The sequence below is a fragment of the Anguilla rostrata genome, chromosome 5 (genome assembly GCF_018555375.3).
Source record: "Anguilla rostrata isolate EN2019 chromosome 5, ASM1855537v3, whole genome shotgun sequence".
In the NCBI taxonomy this organism is placed as follows: Eukaryota; Metazoa; Chordata; class Actinopteri; order Anguilliformes; family Anguillidae; genus Anguilla; species Anguilla rostrata.
Genome location: NC_057937.1, coordinates 43,813,961 through 43,839,001, shown reverse-complemented (window position 1 = coordinate 43,839,001; position 25,041 = coordinate 43,813,961). Strand labels below are relative to the sequence as shown.

The 25,041-nt window shown below is 44.7% G+C and overlaps 1 protein-coding gene across 3 annotated transcripts in view; it reads left to right on the top strand.

Moving 5' to 3' along the window:
• The window catches only part of LOC135255346 (transcription factor 12-like), a 105,316-nt gene that overhangs the window by 552 nt on the left and 79,723 nt on the right, over positions 1-25,041 (top strand). For 2 of the 3 annotated variants that reach the window (XM_064336396.1, XM_064336397.1), the window contains exons 2-3: positions 629-718; positions 1,318-1,390. In XM_064336396.1, coding sequence (XP_064192466.1) covers positions 647-718; positions 1,318-1,390 — 145 coding nt within the window. In that variant the 5' untranslated portion in view covers positions 629-646. The remainder of the gene's footprint in view (positions 1-628; positions 719-1,317; positions 1,391-25,041) is intronic. The other variant, XM_064336398.1, reaches the window with a different exon arrangement.

Below are 25,041 nucleotides of genomic sequence, written 5' to 3'. Positions count from 1 at the left end.
GCTGTAAGTTGTTAGCCAAGCGAGGTTTATACAATAAGCTACAGTAACCATACGTGCTGGCACAAAAAAGGAAAAAAAATGATGATGCTTGCTGAAGCGAATGACACTGGTCGGGTAGTGTTGTGTATGTAGGGACGCAGTGTTCTCCACAAATTGGGTTTCAGCTTTACATATCGCTATCGATTTGTGGTGGGGAGTTATGTCTTCATACTTACGTAGTCATTAGCTTTTCTTTCAAGTCAGTTTATGAGTAGGCTGCTATTGGTGACATATCCTTTGGAGTTAGTGCCTGAAGATAAAGCTGCTTCAATCGAGAAGAGCTTTCTGACAATAGTTGCGGTGTCACCGAAGAATTTGCACGCCTTTTGAAATTTTAGGATAACGGGTCAGAATTGCTTTCAACTTAATAGCCTTATTCGTAATATAATTGAACAGACACCATAGCGTAAGCATTTGTGGAAGTTATATCGTCAGTCGCAATAGTTTATTCCAGTGGGAATTTTGATTAAATCGAAATTTGTTACTTTGTTGTGCAGTATGGATTTGACTTTTGTGGAAAGGGAAATATTTGCCATTCTATGGGACTGAAGAAAATAGCTCCGCTTTTCGTGCCCATTTTATTTTATAGGTGCAAAGGACCGCCAGGATGAACCCTCAGCAGCGGATTGCCGCTATTGGAACGGATAAGGAATTGAGTGATTTGCTGGATTTTAGCGCGGTAGGATATTGTTCAATTCGTGTAGTTGTAAATTTAATGCGATTATTCTATTATTCTGAAAATTTAATTACTTAAACAATACTGGCAGCACGTCTCATAGTCCTTGTCTGCGTAAATAAATAGTAACACCGGAAGTTTGGTGTATCTTTAGATCTCATTAAATTAAATTAAATTAAATTCTGGGTCAGCGAAGACACACACACACACACACAACGTCGATTAAAGATACAAACCACATGCCTTAAGCAAAAGTTGAATATCAAACAAATTCACAGATATTAAAATGAATTGCAAAGGGTGCTTTGGTTTTACTCTCACAATTTTCTCACTCATTACCTGCAGTTTAGAAAAGTAATTGTAGCAGTGAAACACTTTCAGCGTGGATTTTCTCTGTAATAAGTTTTCCAGTTTTACAAGACAGAAATACTTACTTGCTCCCAAGTCAATTTTAGTCCCAAATTAGTGTAAGTGAATATTCAATAATAGATGATGATAAATGTGCTCTTGAAATTTGTGTTTGTGTGCATACATATATGAAAGGACTAAATGCATTCATAATGAAATGTGGACTTATATTTGGACAATATTTCCCTCTATAGATGTTTTCACCACCTGTCAACAGTGGGAAAAACCGACCAACTACTTTGGGGAGCAGCCAATTCAGTGCGCCAGGTTGGATTCATGTTTGGTATCTAAATGTGTAACATGTTTGTTCCATATTCACTGCTTTTTAGTGACTGTCTTCCCTCCCTATCATTTATGGTATCTCTATTATTGCCGCTTTCAGTTTTGTAAATAATTGATTAGTGGTGAAGGGTTGCTATGTCTCGAGGCGTTTTGGCTGATTGTTCTGTTCGTGTTAATGAGGAGCTGACGGGACCAGTGTTCACAGTCAGTCTGATCCTCCTCTTTACCTGTGTGAATCCTGCATGTGCTTTACACATCTGGGCTCTGAAATATCACATGTCCATCTGGAATGGGCGTGGAAGGACTGTAGTTAGCGTGCGAAAAGAAAACCGAGTTCGGACGAAGAGCACGGATTGTGGTGGGCTGTATTTCTCCAAATTTTCTCTGGGGATGTATTAGTGTGACAGCTCCTGCTGTGCTCCAGTATTCTAACTTCTTATGTATCAGTCATGCATAGTGTCTTCTTACCATTTAAAGTTTTTTGTTTTTTACATGACTTTTTGTTTGGCTCATGCAGTGATAAATAATATTGTACTGTATACCTTTTAAGTTGCTTCATGCAGTTGTTTATTTTCTCGTGATAGTGTGATGCTGATCTTTTGATGAAGATATATTGCTTATCAATGACATTAATGATCGTATTGGTTTCTTCATGTACAGTCAGTTATTGTCTAAACCGTTAGTGCTGAGCCTATTTGTTTTTCCCAAGTTAAAGAGAATACTATGTAATGCTGCCAAATAAATGTAATGTACTATTTTTCTATTTATTTTTAAATGCTGAAGTGCTTGGGGAGTATATTAAATAATTGTTGCTTCCGTGTTTTATTTTATTATTGATTCGATTGCCTTCCCATTTTCTGTTGTGGTATATGAGTGGGAATTCCTCCTTCCAACCGCTGGCTTATGCATGTATGCCCTCCCCCAATCACAATCTGAGCTGCGTAAAGTAGGTGGGGATTTCCTGTAGCTTCAGTTCCCCAAAGAACTGGCTCTTGCGGTTTTCACACATTGCTAAATCTCATCTCAATGGTGGGCGCATCGCAGTTTAGTTGCACTGTCAAAGGTCATCTGTGCTTTTGGCGGTAGGGGAGGGGCGTGCGACTGCATGTGTCCGTCTGTGTCCTGGCGCATGCTTTGGGGTGGGGGTTAGGGTGGGGAGGGGCATCCCGCTCTCCACGTGTTGATAAAGTTGTTCTTAAAAGCCTCAAATTGCTTTAATGGGGATTCTTTTTTGAGTAAGTGTGCCTATTGCGGGATCTTTCACCAAAGCAGACCTATTGTTTAATCAGATTCTGCTGAGGGAAAACAATGGGCACTATGTCTCTGGAATAATTCTGCTATGCCTGGAAACAAAGCCAGGCGTGTAGTAACAGCTCTGTTCCATATAAAGGACACACTTTCTAGTGGATAACTGAATACCAAGACAAAAGAAGCAAAAATGGCCTTTTGTGCCTCAAGCTTGTATTTTATTATTATTTTTTTTTTACTGAAGAACACTTTTTATCTAAAAAGAAAGACGAAGAACACTGATGCATAATTTAATTCTCCTTAAAAGTAGGATGTGAGAGTTAACTAGATTCAATTTTTCTTTACCTGCGGTGGTATAAATGAATAATAAAATGATATTCCGAGTATTATGGAAATTTGTCTGTCCAAAAAAGGCCAATATAAGCTGTTGCAGAAAATATTTTTCACAAACCTAAATAGTAATTCAGTATAAAGAAAAATGAATTCTGTATTTTACACTGTACTGTGTGCCATATGATTTAATATAGCATGGAATTTATTAGCATCATGTGACCTGGTGCATTTATGTCTGAATCACCGGACATGCACAGACAGGTCTCTAAAATTAGCTTTGCACCTCTTGATGCTTTACTACTTGGCCTCTCACTGAGATCCTACACAGAAATGAAGTTATGTCCATCTCAACTGACACTTTGCAATGACTGCGCGATTCGTGTAAATTCAGTGCAAACGCCATAACTTCTCATTTCCATCCATACCAGTGACTGTGCAAAGTGGATCTGTGGACGACTGGGGAAAATGGCATCAGCCACATAATTTGATTGCAGTGAATTAGAACGTGAGGAAAAGTGAGGCTAAGAACCGTGACCACTGAAGTCTGTTGGTGCAAGTCCGACAGGTAGCTCTTGCCTTGTGACGCACGTAGAAGTGCGCTGACAGAAATTTTATGTTGATTCCAACATCCAGTATTTCTTCATCGCTATGTGTTGATGCCAGTGTTGATTCTGATATTTGAAGGTTTTGTTTCAAGTGCAGTGGGCAATCACATAGGCCAACACCCAATATGTAATGGCTCATAACCTGCAACCAAATAGCTCAAATCTTGCGTTCATATGATTTACATGAGGAACGTTGATGCGATAAAATCAGTTTTAATATTATTTGCGCATGTATGCATTCTATTACTGGCAGACTGTTATCAAACATATGGGATAGAGCATTAGGGATAGAGCAGTACAGTATAATCTCACACAATTTGGATGTTATTGCGTTCTCCTTACTATGTAATAAATGGCTGTAAAATGTCCCTGTAATTAATAAAAGGCATACACCTCAATGTTTAATAACATGTTCATTCACAGAATAAAAATTCAGTGTGTTTGGAGGTCTAGTAAATGGAACAGGGCAAATATAGCCAATGAAAAAAATGATTATACTTCCCATTTAGCAAAAATTCAAGAAGATTAACTTTGCCAGAAGTACCATACAATCAACTAACTATGCTATGACATTTCCAATGATTTGTTGATAACTCCAAATCAGCTTACATGAAATGTTTTACTGTTTACCTGTGAGAGAATTTACTAGCTAATGTTGCTGTGAACCAAATAATGCTGGCTAACTAATGCTTAGCCAAATAGCCTACTAGCTTTATACTAACAAAAGCTGAGGGAGTAAATGAAGTTTTACTTACTCTGGGCAAGTGATATTGTTGGTTACCCCCCAATTAATCAACCCTGTGCCCTGTTCAAGTAGGTGTAGCACAATACAACATCACATTGGCTTAAAAAATCAGTTCTTAGGCAAGCATACTGGCTGATGGGTGATATTGGGCCCACTGTTGGCTACAAATGTTTATTGTACTGATGGATGTAGTGCAGGCTCACTGAATGAAGCTTAATCTTGGCTTATTTTCTTAAATCTGTACAAGAAGAAGTCAATTTAGCTTATTTCTGTTTGTGAATGGAATGCATTTATCTGTGGCAATCTTTACCATCAAAATAGAGGCTAAATGTTGATGCAGCACGCGACGTGTGCGATAGCCTCGGGAATGGGCTGGTGATGTGGCTAAAAGCCCTAAAGTGTCCTGAGGATTTTCACCTTTGTGTTGCACCCAGTAAGTGAGACCCCATCAGAATCAAGTGTAGTAAAATGTTACTCTTCCTAAAGTTAATGGGTAATATAGATATTAAGGGTTAATGTCACTAGTTAACATTGGTTTGGCTTTCTGTAATCCCATTTGGTAGCAAGTATACAGGCCTATTTATCATCCCATTCAGGGGATAACTCATAACATGTGCATGGAGTAGTTAAATCAGACTTGCTGTAACCACATTACTGTGTTGTGCTAAAAATGTAGTGTATTTCCTTGACTTGGACAAGAAGCACAATCTGAGACAAGGCACACCAATGTCTAAAATGTGATGATAACACCCTTTTATTGGTTGTAGTGTTGTAGTTTGAAAGGCTGCCTATAAAGTATTGGGCGGACAGGCACGTGTGCGAGTCTCACACAATTTGTCGATTGCAAACCAGCATCCAAGTGGGCCTCCTTTTATTGTTTAAAATAGAAAAACAATGGTATGTCCTGCTGTCTGGTGGCACTTTTTTTTTAAACGCACGGGTCAGTCGGAGTTGGAATCGGTCACGCTTCCTGTTTGTCTGCCTCTGCTGCTAGAAGCCCCGCCCCCACGGGGGCGAGAGCCGGGAGGTCCGCGCGGAGCTGCCCGTCCCGCCGCGGGCGACTGCGGCCCCCCGCGCGCGCACGCAGCCCGCGGGCTACGACTCCCGCCTCTCAGAGCGGCGTCTGCCACAGAATTCCCCCAGCCGTCCGCACAGTGCCGAACCCTGCCACGCTTACTGTGACCTGACCGCGCAGCAGCACCAGTCACGTGTGATGAGGTGGTGAGGTTTGTATGAAAAGCTAAAAAAAATTAATAACATAAACTGAACTGTTCTCTCGTTTTGGGCCGCGCAGTCCTTCTTTTCTTAGCAGGCTTTGTGGTTAGAGCCGGATTGTTGACCGGAGGATGTTTTCATTGCTGATGGGAAATTAGCAAAAACAAGTGGACAGGATGGAATCGTTCTTGTTTGCCAAGAAAAAAAAAAAAAACTTGATGATTTTAGAAGAAGAATGTTGGTGAAAGAAATGGGAAAAAGCAGAAGTATTCCTGTGACTCTTTAGGTCCGTCGTGTTAGTCATGTGACAGGACAACAATCACTGGAAGCAGGGGTTCCGTGCATGAAAGGAAGTTCTTGTATTCATCCTTGTAATTCACTGGCCTCATGTTTTTAATCATTTTTGTTTGGTACCATAGTCGGGGGGACAAAGCCGGCAGGGATGAGGTGCAGGAGATTTTGCCAATGTGCGATCGATCTGATCTGCTTTTGGGATTTGTTCAGTGGCAACATGTTTTGGCCTTTTTGCAAGCGCGGGTAAATGTTTAAATTCTCCATTTTCCTGCTCATGAAAAAAAGGCGAAAAGGAGCATTTCTGAAGCGTGTCTCGTGGGCTTTGATTCCATGTCCACAGTCGTCCAGCCTGTACCTCGTGTTCCCCTCGCCTTAAATACCTGCATCGCGGGAAATCGCAGGCACGCAGACGGCGGCGATTAATATGCCGTCGACACTTTGGGAGTTAGTTTGTGCGCGTCGAGCACTTTGCGCAACCCCTTATCACTCATTGTCTCAGCGATGCCACCCCCGGCTGCGCACTGCGGGCGGAGTATTTATGCCCCGTTTTCGCTGCGGAGCTGGAACCAGGCTAGCGCAGGCTGTAATGGAACTCTGCTGGATCAGGGTGCCGTGATTGATTTGTCCGTCCCGGTACACATGACCAGGACAGCAGCGCGTTACCTCGCTCTGACTGCGGGTACGCGCCAGATCTACACGGCGGCCGATTGTTATGTGTCATTACCGTCCGGCTGCGGTCGGAGACAGCTTTGTGTTTTCTCCGTGTCCCTGGCTGGTCTTTGTGTGGATCAACTCAAATCACAGTGGTATTTGATTAGCTTCTTTTTCAGAGGATTTAGACTGGAAGCGGCGACGTTGTCTTTTCCAACCTACAGCGGACTTGGCCAGAAACGATATCTGAGTGAATCAGTGTGACAGGAATGATGGAAATCGACTAGGAGCCATCTAGGGTCAAGCTTTACAGTGAAAATGGGGTCACGTTACATTTTACATCGCAGGACAGTTTGTTTCCTGGATTTCTTATGATAGTTCGCATTCGCATTAGCTAGTTGAAATGGCACCCCATTGGTTTGCATTGAATCATTCTGCTGTTCTGTAAAATATCTAGGTTATACTCCCCTACGCATTTCATGACACGATCCAGCTTGCTTTCTTTTCTGAACCAATGGAACACTGTTGAATTTGTGCTGTAGTAAATGTAAGATCAGCAGTTTGCTTTGCCTTTGCTTTGCTTTGCATTAAATGGAGTGTATCCTGCAGTTTCCTGAGCTACGTAATTGTGCAATTCTCTTTTCGGCTAAGGGGCATAACTTTGAAGATCAGTTTATAGTACTGTGGTTGCGATGGCACTAATAAAACGTGATATGAAATTTATGGGTTGTATATCGAAGGGCAAAGCGCTGTAATGGTGAATTAACAGCAATTTGGCGTTTCTAACTCAGTAACCGTCCCTCGTTGTGAATGTACATTTAGGGGTTTAAATGGAACATTATTCAAGTGTAGCGGAGCCCTCCTGTGTTTTTAGCCAGTGGCCCTTCACGTTTTTATGGAAATCTGAAAATTAACGTCACACCTCAAATAAATTTAGCATTGAGCTGTCATTTAAAGTGTAATATACTAATAGCATTTTTCAAAGGACGCTTGAAGCTCTCTTAAACACTCCTAGAGTTTGGGCCTGCGAATTTATTACTGAAATTCGGCTGCCGTGACCCCCACAGTATTGACTTGTTTCCATATGTCATTTTGTATATGTTTTTTTTAGGGATATTCGATAATGAGGTCATCAACTATTCAGTGATATTTCTTTTAAAAGAGTATAGGCGTGAGAGGCTGCAGTGGACTACATAGCTGCCTTATTTGGCCAGGCACGTCCATGTGAAGTAGTGCTGTTATGCAGAAAAATACCAACGCTGTTCATCTAAGTTTGAGTGTCCCAGTAAGGAAACCTGTCTGCAGGTTACATTAGGCTCTCCATTGACATTCTTCAGAGGAGAGATGAGAAAAACACGGTGACACATTCTGTTGCCGTTACCTACGAAAAGCCAATTTGCAATTCCTGTAGCCTATTTGTTTTGGTCGTAATTTTGAGACGCTTGTTTTGTAATCGCTGTGTTATTTGGGCTGACTAATTTTTCCTGTTAACCTGTGTTTATTTACAACAGATATCAGATTGATTTCATTTGAATTTAGTATTTAAAATTGCTAATTGCTGGATAATGATTCTGCAGTCACATTAGTGGGATGTGATTATTTATATTCTGTTATTATCTTGGAGGAACCACAATAATCATTGCACACCAAACAGTGAATAAGCAACATCATTACCTAACATGCATGGGTAAATTATTTAGGATTGCTTAAGTGTGAGGTGGTTGTTCAATATTAAATAGATTCTGTAAAAAAAAATACTGAATGCTGAATTATTTTATGCTCCTTTCCCAGGTGGCTGATCAGCAATATAAAATGACAGAGAGCGGTGAAGTTAAAGGGAATGCTGAATGATGGTGCCGTCAGTAGATGCTTTCAGTCGAGTAGCTTTCCCTCTGAGCGAAGCGCACAGCCAGTTGTGTTTTCCACAGTGAGCGTTTGATGGATCCTCGATACAGCTTTCTGCTTCAGCCCGGATTCTTTTTTTAATCTATATTGCTGGATTAGTCCGTGGTGTTTCATGTGCTCATTAATTATTAATGAGCAGGTAAAAATCAGGAATTAGCATGATTCCACATTATTCGTCAGGGACTTAGAGAAGGGGTTACAATTCTTTCTTTAATTTTCTTTTGGCGAACGGTCTTAAAGAACTTGGGGAAAGTATTCAGCGTGCATTTTCAGATAATTTCTCGCTGGAAAACAAAAAGGGAACCGACACATATAGCGCAACACGCCACGATTTAAAAGGTGACAAAAGTCTACTCGAGCGCAGCTTATCTTCAAAGCGCTTTCAGTGGATTTGCGAAATTCTGTTTTATGTACTTATTTATTTATTTTTTTGTTTAAAATGTGCCTTTGAAGCGGTGCGTTTACTTTCTAATGAATTATTTCAAAGCAGATGCAATATTTATAACTTCGGCGGCGTCTTTGGGTGGCGGGGACTTGAGCGCGTCTTCTCCAGGACCAGCTGAAAGGCTGTTCACAGGAAGCGGCGGCGGTGCTCTCCGGAAGGCTCTCGTCCTCTCTCCCCATCCTGGCTGATTTGGGCTCACTCGGGCCCTGATTGTCGAGGGCGTGCTTATGCAGATCCACATTAGAGCCCGATGGCCTCCTCGCGTGCAGAATGCACTTCCTCCGCGGGATTGCCAGAGGAGCCTGTGATTAATGACGGTCTGAACACTTCACAGATGTAGCAGCAGAGATCCCAGTCCCTAAATCTGAATGAAGTATTATTTGTATATTTATGTACACGTGTGTGTGTGTGTATGTACATATATATGTGTGTGTGTGTGTGTATGTACATATATATGTGTGTGTGTGTGTGTGTGTGTGTGTGTATATATATATGTGTGTGTGTGTGTGTGTGTATGTATATATATATATATATATATATATGTGTGTGTGTGTGTATAAACGTGTGTGCTTTTTCAGAACTTAAAATTTTTGTCAAGCGGTCCCATCCCAGCCCTTTGTTAAACAGACCTCCTTTCATTTTCGGAGCCCGTCTGTGTTGTGCAAGGTGCGTCTCTTTCTTCCAGAGGCAGCTGTTTATTTTTAGATAACCTGCAACCTCGCTCTAAGAACCGTGGGCTGCTGGGGTCTGTGATGCGTTGAAATCCCACTAGTTCAAATGAGTGCCTTCTTCTGGCGCAGGGCCTCCGCTACTACAGGGAGGATCGGGCCCGAGTTTGGACAGCTTTCATTTCTGTATCACAGGTCATCGCCCAACTTGGTTACAGAGGATCGTGCTGTTGCCATAGTGATGGAGGTCCTTTGAAGGCAGGTTACTTGGCACATCTTTTGCATCTCTTCGCGGTTCCGCCAAGAGGTTAGAGCTTCAGAACGGCACAGTTATATCTTTCCGCCAAAAATGATAAAGGGTTATGGCGAACGATGGAGGATATGGCAGGCTCCTCATTGTGCCGTTCCCTTCAGCCTGGCTCTGCGAAGGCGTTCTGTTTCTGTGTTTAAATAGTCAAAATTCAAGTTTAGCTTGATGCCTTAAAAAAAAGTAATTTTATGTCTTTAAACAAATCCTGATATTTGAGGGGATAACGGGAGGTCTTTAATGTTGTAAATCTGTTCCATGTCGTTCTGTTATTTTACATCTTCTTGGTTTTGTTTGCTGAACATTGTATAGTGAATGAGGTGCACCTGAACATAAACACAAATTACCTTGTGTGTTTTTGTCCTTGACGGGAGGCATCAGAGCTCCGGGTTTGCCTTGGCACAGAACGGACACATCCTCTTTGGCTCTGCGGAGCTACCGTCGAAACAAAGCGGAGGCAGTCTAAACTTCCACACGCCGGTGAGGCCGTGGGCCTGGGTGTTTGTTCAGGTTGGGCTCTCGTGTTTTTCTTTCCCAGGTTGAGGAGGTGGCGAGCGTTGCGGGAGCCCTCAGGGATGGCGGCTCGCCCGCGCACACGCGTAGCGTAGCACCTGCAGTCACTGTTATTTCAGAGCTGAAGGGTGTGGCTTGCATATGAATAAATTACATTTTGAAAGAAGGAATTTAGAGTTCAGAAATGTTGCTCTGGACATGGGAGAATATGACTTAAACCGCGTTATGGAGTTTGGAACGCACTTCACGGTTAATGTAAAATCCATCCGTGGTTTGGCTCCGTTTGTGGAAATAGGTAATTACTTCTGCACCTACTTACAACCTACAGTGATATTTCTAACTTGGCAGGATGCATTGAGCATAAGCATTCATAAAGAGCAACCTTTGGCGCCGCAGATGGCTGCCTCGGTGTGTTGACCAAAGCAAATTCCTCGTATGTGTAAATGTACTTGGCAATAAATTCGATTCTGATTCTGATTCTGATTCTGATTCTGATTCTTACTTGGTTATGTAAACATTCTTCACAACTGTGTAGCATCAGGCTTCACAGGTTATAGTTCTAATGTAAAAAAAATCTGTATTCCAGTTGTATTAGTTCTCAAACTGGTTTATGTGTTCTGGGCATCTGTTACAGTTATGGTGCATCCAGTGGGTGTGGAAAGATCCATGTTTGATTAAGTTTTGAAGCGGCACTCAAAATCAGAAGCGCTTGTCCAGATGAGTGCCCCCCCCCCCCAAACACCATGGCTGTCCTCACCGCAGCAGAAGTGTGTGTGTGTGTGTGTGTGTGTGTGTGACAGCAGCAGCCAGGACCCGGGTTTCATTTGGGTGACGGAAAGTCACGACCAGGCCTGGTGATGTCACTATGACTGGACTGCCAAACACAGGGTGCTGTTAAAGCTCTCTTCCCCCTGTGTCTAACAGTGAGGACAGTCCAAGGTTCAGCGTGATGCTCTTCATGGTTTTTCTTTCATAAATGCTCACGAGGCCTTTGCCCTTGTGCTGTGGGCATTTTGTTGGCAGGTAGAAAAGGAAAATATTGTAAACAGCATGCTGAAATATTGTCAAGGTTTATTCTTCCAGACTGTAGACATAGTATTGAAAAAGGAGTTCACATTTTCTGTTCTGTTTTCTGAATATAGTGAAAGTGTTTTTACTGAAATGTGTGCGCAGGAAGAAAATTTATTCTGTTCTGAAAATGACAAGGGCCCACAATGGAAAAGTCCCCACGTTGACTTGTCTGTGCCGTGAGTAGACAGTATGTGCATTGACAGGACTTTCTGTAGTCTGTAGCCTACCGGTGATCTTGCCTGTGGCAAGATTGTAATTATCAACATTATGCCACCAGCCCTGTCTGAAAAGATTTAGCACTGAAGGGTTTCAGAAAGGTCTTAGACGCAAGTCTTTCTGTTTTTAATGACCCCCCCCCCCCCGTTTTCACGCATTCCAAATGATCTGTGGCAGATGTGCGTGTTCCGTGCACTCCAAATTGAATGTAATAATCTATTAATGGGTTTTTCCAGATAAACTTTCTCCGTCCAGATCATTATAATGTGCTTAGAATTGTGCTGGTGCGTAATCTGTCAGATTAATACATATTTTCCGTGAAGAATTCAGAATTTCTGGCGTAACTGGTGAAATGACCCATTCCTGTGAGTGTTGAGTAGTGCTTATTCCAGCTCCCCGGTTTTGTTTCATTGCATTGTAGAATTGTTAAGCCCCGCCCCCCCCACCCCGCAGTAAATCAGTGGGATTAAGTTGGATTCGGACAAATTTGTCCATCAGAATTGAATCTCAAATGATCTGTAAAGGGCTCAGCTTCCATGCAGCTGGTTCTGGTGCCGTTGATTACTAAACATGCTACATAGAAAATATCAAAGGGGCATTCTCAAAATGAACACAAGTGTTTAAAGGATGCTGATTGATTGTCTGTTGACTTTACAAACTCCTCTGTCATAACAGCGGCCAGATGAGAGTGTTGGCCAGCGTACGTCCCTGTGACAGCTAATTACTGCACCTGCCCTCACAGGGTGGTACAGGGGGTCAGGGGTCACAGGTCGGGGGTCAGCCTAGCCCAAAGCCTGCGCATGTCGCGCGCGGCCCAAGCTCCTTAGCTCGCGGCCGAGCCTGCAAGCAGCAGACCTTAGAGGGGCTTCTAACGGCCATTTTCCCGTCCCGTTTCCCCGGGAGACGGGCCTCAGCCAGTCCCTGCGGGCCGCGGGCGCCGTCACCGCCCCGCTGAGACGGGGACGGCCGGCCCCGCCCATTTGACCCGGAGCCCCGCTCGGAGAGCCCCGCCGCGCGTCCTTCACAAATCCGCTCGCGCCGCGAAAAACCCGAAAGGCTCAAACACACAATCACAGCATCAGGTCTCCTCAGCGGGACCGGAGGGGACCGGTGGGCCCCAGCGCACCCGCGGAGGCGGAGGGCAGAGTCCCCTGAGGCCGCAGGTCGTCCGTGCGCTACGTGCCGGCCGCCTACCCGCCCCCTCGGACCCCTCGGACGCGGGCGTTTTGTTTACCCGCGCCGCCGAGAGCGCCTGGGTCTACGTGCGGTCCGCGGTCACCCCCCTGTAGACCGCCAGCTCTCCGCTGGCTGGGCTGTTTGCGTTTCCTCTCGGGCCCGGCTGTGTCTGTGCTCGGAGATAAGCGGCACGATAAGGGACGAGCACGGCTGGGTCACTGCGCAGGTGTGGGGCAGCGTTACCGCCAGTCCAGGCACCCTCACAGCACCGCCCGTCAGGTATTACTCAATTAAGCTCCTGACTCCAGACCTCCTGCTGTCTGCTCTCTCTGCTGAAATCATCATTATCAGCCTTTGTTTATATAGACAATTTAACACTCTACCTGCACGCGACCACACAGTCACACACACGCGCGTTCATGCGTGATGCGTGCCGATGTACGTTCTAGCGCGCATTTTGTATGTTTGCAAATATGCTTCGTCCTCGGCTTCTCAGACGTTAGCAGCCAGGTTGTGAGTCAGGCTGAGTGTAGAGCAGAGCAGAGCATTTATCAGGATTTACATTTCACATATAGAAAACGCTGATGAGTGGAAGTCATTGTCCTGTGGGCCTAATCCACCAACAGTGGCCAGGACCGCCTCTCCCATGTACAGGGATGTTTGCCTCTGCATAATGTGGTTTGTTATTTTTAGGCCTGGGGTCTGGCAGGCTTTTTTTCCCCCTATACTACGCTAAACACCAATCAAATTGAACTTCAATCTCTTCTCTTAAAAGGACTTGGGGATTAAGTATGTGCCACTGATTTATTCCGAGCTTTTAATTTGTCTTTTGAAGGATTTAGAACAATATATTACAGGCAACGAGCCCTCGTTAAATCTTGGTCTTTTCTAAAGCCATCAACTTTACATTCATGTAACCCCACATTTTTTGTCAGTTGCCATGGTTATAATTACGATAAACAGGAGGATTTTCTCTCTGGTTTCATGATGTCATCACACAGGGTGGAGGAATTGGCTGCATTCATAGGGCACTGAATGTACACGTGCTTATCTGTATACGCCATTGTGCTTGTGAACAAAGGCTTGAAAATAGTGCTTGTTAACAAGGGCAGTGCCATGTGTAGGCTACACAGGAATGAATGGAAACGCAGCCACTATGGCAGCCATAAATATCAAACCTTAGGGACTCTGCGTTACCTGCTCTCCAGTCTGAACGATTCACTTACAGCCGCGCGTCTTAAGATGGCTGTTGTACTTCTGGCTGCCTGTGGCTTTGGCGGTGCAGGGGAACGATGACCGGACAGTGAAAGGTGTGTGTGTGTTTGCTTGTGTGCGGTGAGTAGCTGGGGTGTTTTCACACGTGGCGTTTGCGGCGCGGCCGGGGCAGCGGTCAGCAGGCCCGTCCGCGTGCGGCTGTGCGCCCATCCGTGATGGAACTCCCACGGCCTCGTTATTAAGATTCTTGCGTTATTTCGTTAATTAGAAATGCTCTCTGTTGTAGGAGAGTTGCAGCTGAAGGGCAGGGCTTTTTTTCCCCCCCGCAGCTGGGTTCTCTGGGCCGCAGACGGGTCAGCCTTAACAGGCAGCCGGCGCGTCTCTCTGTCCTCCGCCGTGCTCCTCCGCCGTCGCCACGGCGCCCTGGCGATGACAGCTCCGTGACTGGGTCGGGCAGCAGGGGAGAATGAGGAAGGCCAGCCTCCTTTTCCTTTTTTTTGGAGGGCGGAGGGGGGGGAATTGATCTGTGTGAGTGTGTGTGTGGACCTGGAGCCTTTGCAATCATCCCAAAGGCTTTATTAGCAGCTGATGATTGCCAATCACTGAGTCATTAAGGTTTATCAGGATATCGCCGGGCGTGGCGTCGTGTATCTGTGTATTGTGTCACATGGTGTCCTGATAAGTGGACATGGGTTTTTAATATTAATCCTCGTAGTGAGGCGGTAGAGGAGATGGCAGCATCCTGGCCAGCAGCTGAAAGAGCGGTCGCGTTATTGCTGGATCAGTCCGCTAACGCGTTCTCTGATTAACCAGCCTAATGAGGAGCGCAGTGGAAATGAGCCCGTGTAACAGACTCGTGTAACAGACGCGCTGATTATAAACGCTTGGGGTTGTGGCGTCAGGCTTGTTTCTCTCCCTGTTCTTTACAGTGTGCATTACATTTCTTCACGCGATGAGCATTTCGGGATGTCTTCGCTGGGCTTGACCTCAACTCAAGTTTTAGATTAATGGAGTGGTGTGATTTGCACCATATAACTTGTAAGTTTAAAAGCGTTTAGGGCCCCGTGCAATTGATGCTAAAGAGCAACCTGTGCTAAATATCGTATTTCTTTTCTTTAGTTCTTTATCTATAATGTAACGATTAAAAGATGTTGATTTTGATTCTGAAAAGTCACAGGTGGCATCTTCATCCTTCAGGCCCTTGAAAAATATTCAACCTTGTAGGCTATATATTGTAAATATATTTAATTATACTTAATTTAATTACTGCTACTATCAAGCTCACAAATAATAATGCCACTATCAACATACTACACTACATACTAATGAATCAAGTAAGATTATTATGTCAAATAGAGGGAGAAAAAGACTACGGTTGTAATGGCAGAGACAAGAGGCCGTGTACCTGCCTTTATTTGAATTGTCAGTGCGGTTTATGTCTTTGGCGAAGGGTTTGGCTGGTTCTTCCTGGTAATTCGCCTTTGCGTGTCACGACAGTGCGAGGAGCGGTAGATTAGAAGAGAGGAACTTGGAGCGGCTTGTGCCTTCGCTTGAAGTGCTATAAACCTGAGCAGTGCTCCGCGACCCGGCCTTGCTGTCGGGCCTCTCCGCTGCGTATTCGTAGCGCGCTCAAACGCGCAGCCCCGCGTCAAACCGCCTGCCGAGCGAATCCCATCAATCCGCCGAACGTTCCGCCGACCCGCTGGAGTAACGGGGGCGTCCGATTGGCCCGGGCCCGCGCGCGTCTCCCTGACAGCGCCGCGCGGATGACTGAGCTCAGGAGTGCGGCGGCTGTCTAATGAAGACACCTTGATAGCCTTGACAAACCGGCTTTCATCGGCGCCGCCTTTTTTTTCCGCGGGAGCCGGGGCGGCGGGAGCCGGGGACGACGGCGGCGGCGGCAGGGGCGGCGGCGTGACGGGCCCCGCCGCTCCCTTATCGGGCCCCCCTCCCGCATCTCGTAATTTCGCCTTTTCTTATTTACAGCCTGTCAGCTGTAACGTGGTTAAGCCGGGCGCAGTTACCTTTCTGTGGATTGCTCTTTTTACACCGAGCGAGGCTCGCGATATCGGACTTGTCAGATGGTAATCATTTGGGAACCTGGGGTATTGGGTGGGGGGGTGTGGGGGGAAGTGGGGGTGGGGGCTGAGGTGGATGTACTCTGTCTCATCACCGTGAAATTCATGTTCTTATTTACTCATATAAACAAAAGAAATATGCCACTTTTTTCCGTTTTCACTGATTATTACATCTCAAATGTAGAAACTGGCCTTTGCTTACGGTAATCTTTAGTAAAGCGTTCTGGTATCATTTAATGTGTAGTAATGTGTAAACACACACATTTTAGGCTAGCTTGCTTGTATTTACAATGGGTCTGTTGCATTATCCTTTTGGCACCAGGACCATTTGATTTGTCTGTCGAATGTGGTCCTATTTTGTTCAGTCACTTGACCAACCAGGAAAGGAACCACAATGGTTTGTGAAACAAAACTACCAGGATTTTCATGTGGCCTCCACGCCGTGGGTCCCGGAAATTTTTGTCAGCATTTCGCTCTGCCCGAAAACCGTTTTGTTTCTCGACAATTTGGCAGGCAAAAATTCCATCACGACCTTTCTGATGCCATGTTTGGTAAACTGCGGCTGGCAGCAGCCATCTGAAGTAATTAAACGGCTTTCTTTCGTTTTATTTTCGTTTTAAGTGGTCGACAGAATAGTAAACTCGTAATGTTGCAGGCTGACATTCTGCTGCCTTTTTGATCACTTGGAAGAGGCAGTGAAGATGTGGCCTCCTACTCAGTCACTCAGACGCTGCCAAGAGAAATATTTGCGGCCCATTCAAGGTTACGCTCACACGTGTTTGAAGCGAGAGACGACGGATATTACATGTTTGTTCCTGACAGCCCGTTGGCAGGGATCCGCTGTTGGTTCAACATGTTAAGCACTCCCGACTTTGAGGATGGGGGGAAAATAACGCGGAGGGCCGAGCGAATGTGGCTCTGAACCGCGGTCTAAACCACACACAGCCGTGATTCCTGCGTTTTATGGAGTGCGCATGAGTTAACGTGCACTTGAAAATGTTTCTGGCCACGTTCAAAGAGAAACTTTTGGACTACGTGTGTTTTATTTGCTTATTTTCCAGGCTTGAGCAAGTCTGCCTTTGAAAAAAATTTGTGTTGGCAAATTATGCCCGCTGTGTTTAATCATTCAGTTTTCCATTATACAAGGTCTACTTCAGTTTTTATTTTTAATATTCGAGTCTAAAACTGTGGTCAGGTTAATTCCTCTGGTGTACATTTTGTGTTTTTTTTTAGATTGTATGTTTTCGTTTTTTGCGTTTGTCAGTGTGAATGTAGGCACAAATATTAATGAGAATGACTCCAGAGACTATATGTGCACTTTATATCTTTATGCCGTGTATATGTTGTGGAGAAATGAGTTGTTAGTGATATTAAAAGTCATTAGTGTAGAGTGGACTTCAGTTGGTTATGCCTTGATTAGATTGGTGTGCCAAGGTTCCAGAGAACACAAACCACTTGTAGCAAGAAGGATGTGTGGTGGCTAGGCTTTATCATTCTAACTATCAGGGTTGTTTTATTTTGACATAGGTAGCTACTATTTTTTGAATCTGTTAAATCATCTTGCAGTGAACCCTCTAAGGTCGTACTGGTGTTGTCTTTTCTTTATGGGAGTCTTTGACACATCTATGCCTACATCCTGGAGGGTGTTCTTGATGTTTGACAGCTGAAAAGCGTTTTTTCTTCACAACTGAAAGGATTCTTCAGTCATCCACTGCACTGGTCTTCCGAGGTTTACCAGGTCGTTTGCTATTGCTGAGCTCAACAGTGCGTTCTTGTTTCCTGACAATGTATCAAATAGTTGATTTTGGCATACCCAATGTCTTGGCTTTGTTTCTCATCGATTTTTCTAGCTGATTCTTCAGCCTCATGATGGCCTGCTTTACTGGCATTGACATTTGGTCTTCATGCTGAGAGACAACAGCGACCGACTAGAATTGCAAATTTCTCACCTAGAATCAACTCCAGACCTTTTGTTAGCTTTCTTGTGCTAATGAACTAATCATGCAAAAGCTCACAGCTGTCCAAGAAACAACTGAGCAGCAAATTGTCCAATTACTTTTGGTCCCCGAAAGTGGGAGGACTATATGAAATATATATACTTTATGCAAATTATATATTCTTTAATCTCATATTCATCTTTTTATTTCAAATCCAATCTGAGTACAGCGCCAAAACAACAAAGATTGCGTCACTGTCCCAGTACTTTTGCATTTAACTGTATACCTCAACCATAGTTTATCTATCTGAAACTTAGTTTATCATTGAGTCTTTTATCTTTTCAGCATTATATTAAAATGAAGTTCAGTCTACCATAATATTTAATTTTCTTAATAAATGGGATGAAATAAGATCAATTTAACACATTAAATAAATTTCACAGAATCTATTAATGCTTTCTACTTCACAAACTTCCTTGAATTCTTTTCTTCTGGATATTGCATTTAAAACCACTAAGAATTTCTTCTTTGAAAAGAAATACTCACATTCACATACAGGTACACTAATATAAATCTGGTCTTCTGAAAATAGGACTAGGCCACCAGATTTGGCTGTTTGGTTGCCAAGAAGCATGCTACATGGATTCAAGAGTTGTCCATCCCTGTTGGTCTCCGTCTAACCTTTTGAGTAATGCTGTTTGACTGCGGTCATTCAGTGATCACATGCTGGAAAATATGTTCCTGCAAGCTGTGTTGCCGGACCATTTATTTCAGGCAGATATTCTGCACGATGCTCTTTGAAATGGCAGCATAACTAATTAATGTCATCACAATTACAGACTTTATGATCCTCCCTTGCAGATGCCAGCGTGCGCTTTATTTATTTATTTATTTTGTTTTTCCGAAAGAGAGAAGTTCTGCCGCGACTTGGCCTCAGTCGCGCGTGACTAAGCTGGGCCGAGAACAGACAGACCCATCATTACGGCAGTCTGACGAAGACCACTTTCTAACGCTATTTATTCCTGATGGGTTTAAATTAAGCCCGCTGCGCACACTGACACTGCCGGCGCGTCCCTGCCTCTCCCTTTTTAAAAATGGAAAAATAATGCACCGCTGGGGCGGCTGTGCCAGAAAGGCGCTTGCCAAATTTTTCGTCATCCCCCCCCTCAGTCCCTCCCTGGAAATAAAATGGCTACTTGAGAGAATTTGAACATAAACATCTCAAATGTGATAAACTTTTGCCAGGTCCGGTCCAGGGCGGGGGATCTTCGGGGAGACGGGGGCGGTGAAGGTTTTTAATCTCTGGAATATTTGCCGCGGGTGAGGAAGTAGGGCAGTCGGGGACGGTCCCGTGGCTGAAGGGAATTCAGTTGTGATGAATGGAGTGCTCAGTCCCGCCGCTCCTCCCGTGAGCCAAAGCCTTTCATCGGCTGTCACATGCCCGCCGTCTCTCTCTCTCTCTGAGCCTCCGTCGACTTTTCCCCGCTTGCGCTTTCCCGGACGACTATTCGCCAGTTCGTAGCGGTGACCTGGTAATGCGCACCAGTAAGAGTAGCTCTGACTGGACTTAGCTTAGCTGCGTTAGTTTGCTGTTCACTTCTGGTGCGTTTTCTGTGGCGATGATTAAAAAGGGCCAGCGGATGAACTGGCGAAGTGGACCCCTTTATTAATGCTTAAAATGAAAGGAATTGGAATGTAACAAGTTGAACAAAGATCTGTCATGGCTGCCAGACATGAAAACAACAGAGACAAAGCCAAGCACGCAGAGCTGTGCGCGTGCCAAATAAAATCCATATTTAAATCCTCCACTCAACAGATACTGCACGTGAGTGAACTGCCTTTGGCACTAGCTATATCAGAGACAAAAATATCTCTGGTTTTAAACTTAAAGTGTGTGCCTGTATTTTCTTTTGTTAGATGTCCAAATGATCGTGTATGTACTTGGTGAATGTCTCATTCCAGAACCATGGGCATTAATATGGAATTGGACCATAATAATTGAAGTTTGATGGGGTAGAGTTCAGGGCTCTGTGCAGGCCAGTCAAGTTGTTCCCCACCAAACTCAGCAAATCATTTCTTTATGGACCTTGCTTTATGCATGGGGGCATTGTCATGCTGAAACAGGAAAGAGCCTTCCCCAAACTGTTGCCACAAATGTGGAAGCACACTGTTCTCTAGAAAGTCATATGCTGTAACATTAAGAATTCCCTTCAGTGGAACTAAGGAGTTTAGCCCAAACCATGAAACACAGCCCCTAACCATTATTCCTCCTCCACCAAACTTTACAGTTGGCACTATTCGGGCCAGTCCAGTTGGCACTATGCATTCCGCAAAAACCAGATTTGTCCATCAGACTGCCAGATAGTGAACCGTGATTCATCAGTCCAGAGAACACATTTCCACTGCTCCAGTGTCCAATGGTGATATGCTTTACACCACTCCAGCCAACGCTTGGCATTGCACATTGTGATCTTGGGCTTGTGTACGGCTGCTTGGCAGTGGAAACCCATTTCATGAAGCTTTTGCCGAGCAGGTCTTTTGCCGACGTTGTTTCCGGAGGTAGCTTGGAACTCTGTAGTGAGTGATGCAACCGAGGACATATGATTTTTATGTGCTACACGCTTCAGTACTCGGTGGTCCCATTATATGAGCTTGTGTGGCCTACTGCATCACAGCTGAGCTGCTGTTGCTTCGATACGTTTCCACTTCACAATTACAGCACAATGAATCTTATCACAGTGCCACATGGAAGACACTGAGCTCTTCAGTACGACCCATTCTACTGCCAATGTTTATAAATGGAGATTGCATGGCTGTTTGCTTGATTGATTCCTTCTCTGAGCCTTATATGCAGTTGCAGAGTCCTTGTTTAACCTCAGTGTGCAATGAAGGAATCTCTCTGTGACATCAGTGTGCAGTGACAGGATCAGAATCTCAGCATGCAGTGATGGAGACTCTCTCTCTGACCTCAGTGTATAGTAATGGAGATGCTCTCTCTGACCTCAGTGTGTAATGATGGAGACTCTCTCTCTGACCTCAGTGTGTAGTGATGGAGACTCTCTCTCTGACCTCAGTGTATAGTAATGGAGATGCTCTCTCTGACCTCAGTGTGTAATGATGGAGACTCTCTCTCTGACCTCAGTGTATAGTAATGGAGATGCTCTCTCTGACCTCAGTGTGTAATGATGGAGACTCTCTCTCTGACCTCAGTGTATAGTAATGGAGATGCTCTCTCTGACCTCAGTGTGTAATGATGGAGACTCTCTCTCTGACCTCAGTGTATAGTAATGGAGATGCTCTCTCTGACCTCAGTGTGTAATGATGGAGACTCTCTCTCTGACCTCAGTGTATAGTAATGGAGATGCTCTCTCTGACCTCAGCGTGCAGTGACATAATCTATCTGTGACCTCATTGTGCAGTAAGAGAATCAGAATCTCTCTGTGACCTCATTGTGCAGTGACATAATCAGAATCTCTCTGTGACCTCATTGTGCAGTGACAGAATCTCTCTCTGACCTCAGTGGACAGTGATGGAGACTCTCTCTGACCTCAGTGTGCTGTGATGGTGACTTTCTTTGACCTCAGTGGACAGTGATGGAGACTCTCACTGGCCTCACTCTGTCTTTGACTTTAATGTGCACTGTCTCATGACACTGGAGTCCAGTGATGTAGTGAGTAGTTAAATTGAACAGCTGAATCATAACAGCCAAAATAACAGAAATGACACACACTATAAAAGCCAAATGTGATTTCTCACATTTATGTATTTTTAGCTTAGGGCCTACTGCTGGTTTCAAAGTATGCTTGGTTGTTTCTCAGAAGCAAAATTGCATGTGCTTTTTATTACTCGGGCTATACAGTATGTCTCCTTCTGTTTGAAGGGACTTCCCCAGTTTGGTCAATACTTTAAATATAGTATACCCATAATGCATTTATACATCTCACTAGCTCACTTTGACCAAGGCTTCTATCTGTTGATTTAAAGATGAGTGTAGTAAAAAGTGGCAAAACTTGTACAGATCCATGGTGTGAGAGAAGAAACCACGATGCGTTACGTCCCTTAGGACAGCAGTGATGTATGTTTACATTTGATTAAACTGCACTTTAAACGCGCCGTAACCAGCAAGGGAAATGACATTACATCACAGTCCGTTCTTTCCTGCGTGTAGCATAACGTGCAGAACGTGTGGAGAAGCACCAAGCAGCAAAATGTATCATAGATGTGCAACGGCGGATCAGTTAGTGTGGGGTAATTAAAAATGAGCAGCGTGCCTGAATGCTAATGTTACTTGCGGTTGGGATGTCTGATCTCATATATGTCACGAATGTTGCCATGCTATTTAAAATTGTATTGTACAGAAAATACATGAACAATATCTCAAAGTTTTCAAATAAACCTGGCAACATTTCGGCCATTTTAAATGGGTATTTAGGTTAAAGTGTTTAATGCGATGTGTCGTAATATGTTGTAATGTGAGTGAAAGGTTGTGATGGCAGAGAACAGCTCATCCTGCTTTAGTTAGCACTAAGGCTGCAGAAGGAGGTGGGAGCATACTGGGAGACATTTACTCCACTCGTAGGTCCACGGTAACTTTAACACTCCAGAGAGGGAACGGTGAATTTAAGAGTGCGCCCCGCCACCCCTCTTCCCGCACTAGCCAGTACCAAGTGTGGCTACAACGTGTAAACCTGCGCGAAGCGCTTGTGCTGCCACGTCCATAACTGCTCGTCTGAAAGCGTTTCCATGGCGCGCAGGCGCGCGCGCGACGACCGACGAGCAAAAGCACGCACCGGAAAGGAAAAGGTTAAAACGCGTGCCTGTTCCACAGCAGCGGAACATGCTTGCATGGCTCGTTTCTATGGGAGCGATAGATTAATCGTACATTAATCATGTGATGTGCTTGGCCGACATCAAAGTGGATTACCAGCCAGTGCGACTGGGCGGCTGTGGTGCGTTTGAATGGATAAAGGACAGTGTTTATTTATTTATGTGGATTTGTCGGGCGCTTGTACTGAGGTGTGCTGCAGGTGAGGGAGAGTCCTCGTGCCCAGCAGAGTGGAAATGACCCCTGCTCTGGAGACACACTGTAAGGGCTGAAGCCCAGTGTTACTGACAGGCAGCACCTCCAGGACACAGGCTGATTTACCATAGACGTGCTGCCAGAGGCTGTCTTTGCCATGGTGGAGGGCTATGAGTGGTAGTAGTAGTTGCAGTAGCAATAGCAGTTGTAGCAGTAGCAGTAGTAGTAGTAGTAGTTTTAGCAGTAGCAGTAGTAGTTGTCGCCGCAGCAGTAGTAGTAGTAGTTGTGGCAGTAGCAGTAGTAGTAGTAGTTGTAGCCGCAGCAGTAGTAGTAGTAGTAGTTGTAGCAGTAGCAGTAGTAGTTGTAGCCGCAGCAGTAGTAGTAGTAGTAGTAGTAGCTGTAGCAGTAGTAGTAGTTGTAGCAGCGGCAGCCGTAGTAGTAGTTGTAGTAGTAGCAGTAGTAGTTGTAGCCACAGCAGTAGTAGTAGTAGTAGCTGTAGTAGTAGTAGTTGTAGCAGCGGCAGCCGTAGTAGTAGTTGTAGTAGTAGCAGTAGTAGTTGTAGCCGCAGCAGTAGTAGTAGCTGTAGCAGTAGTAGTAGTTGTAGCAGCGGCAGCCGTAGTAGTAGTTGTAGTAGTAGCAGTAGTAGTTGTAGCCACAGCAGTAGTAGTAGTAGTAGCTGTAGTAGTAGTAGTAGTTGTAGCAGCGGCAGCCGTAGTAGTAGTTGTAGTAGTAGCAGTAGTAGTTGTAGCCGCAGCAGTAGTAGTAGTAGTAGCTGTAGCAGTAGTAGTAGTTGTAGCAGCGGCAGCCGTAGTAGTAGTTGTAGTAGTAGCAGTAGTAGTTGTAGCCACAGCAGTAGTAGTAGTAGTAGCTGTAGTAGTAGTAGTAGTTGTAGCAGCGGCACCGTTAGTAGTAGTTGTAGTAGTAGCAGTAGTAGTTGTAGCCGCAGCAGTAGTAGTAGTAGTAGCTGTAGCAGTAGTTGTAGCAGCGGCAGCCGTAGTAGTAGTTGTAGTAGTAGCAGTAGTAGTTGTAGCCACAGCAGTAGTAGTAGTAGTAGTAGCTGTAGTAGTAGTAGTAGTTGTAGCAGCGGCAGCCGTAGTAGTAGTTGTAGTAGTAGCAGTAGTAGTTGTAGCCACAGCAGTAGTAGTAGTAGTAGTAGCTGTAGTAGTAGTAGTAGTTGTAGCAGCGGCAGCCGTAGTAGTAGTTGTAGTAGTAGCAGTAGTAGTTGTAGCCACAGCAGTAGTAGTAGTAGTAGTAGCTGTAGTAGTAGTAGTAGTTGTAGCAGCGGCAGCCGTAGTAGTAGTTGTAGTAGTAGCAGTAGTAGTTGTAGCAGCGGCAGCCGTAGTAGTAGTTGTAGACACAGCAGTAGTAGTAGTAGTAGTAGTTGCTGTAGCAGTTGTAGTTATAGTAGGTATAGTAGTAGTAATAGTAGTAAAAATAATAAGAGAAGTAGTGGTAAAGTGTACTTTTTATAGTCACTATTAAAGACTTTTATTTTTTTAAATGATTGGCTTTTCCTTTGTACTTTGTATTTCCAAACGCATTTGCAGTGCTGGGCAGAATCCTCTCTCTCTGTTCTGAACTTGAGTGAGCCTAGCCGAGCGCGCGTGTGACTGCGACTGAACCCCTCTCTGCGGGCTGCGGGGCGGGGCCGAGGCAGCAGACAGGAAGCCTGCCGGATTAACTGCCTCTGGAAGCGCGCCAGAGGTGGGACAGCATATTCACTGTGCCGCGGAGCGGGTCTCAGGCGAGCGTCGCACGTTTCCGAGCGCACGCGTCCGTGTGAGCGTTTGTTATGACCGCAGGATTATTCTTCACTCTGAAGGCACGTTGAGGGAAAAAAACACATTTAATATGACCTCGTGTTTTCGGCTTTTGTCTGTAATTGATGGTTGTTGTGTCCCACTCCTTGTCTTGTGCTACTCTCTGTGATTCGATGTTTGATTTGATGCGGTTTCGGCTCCACGGGAGGGTGGAATCGAATGAACGGTAATGCA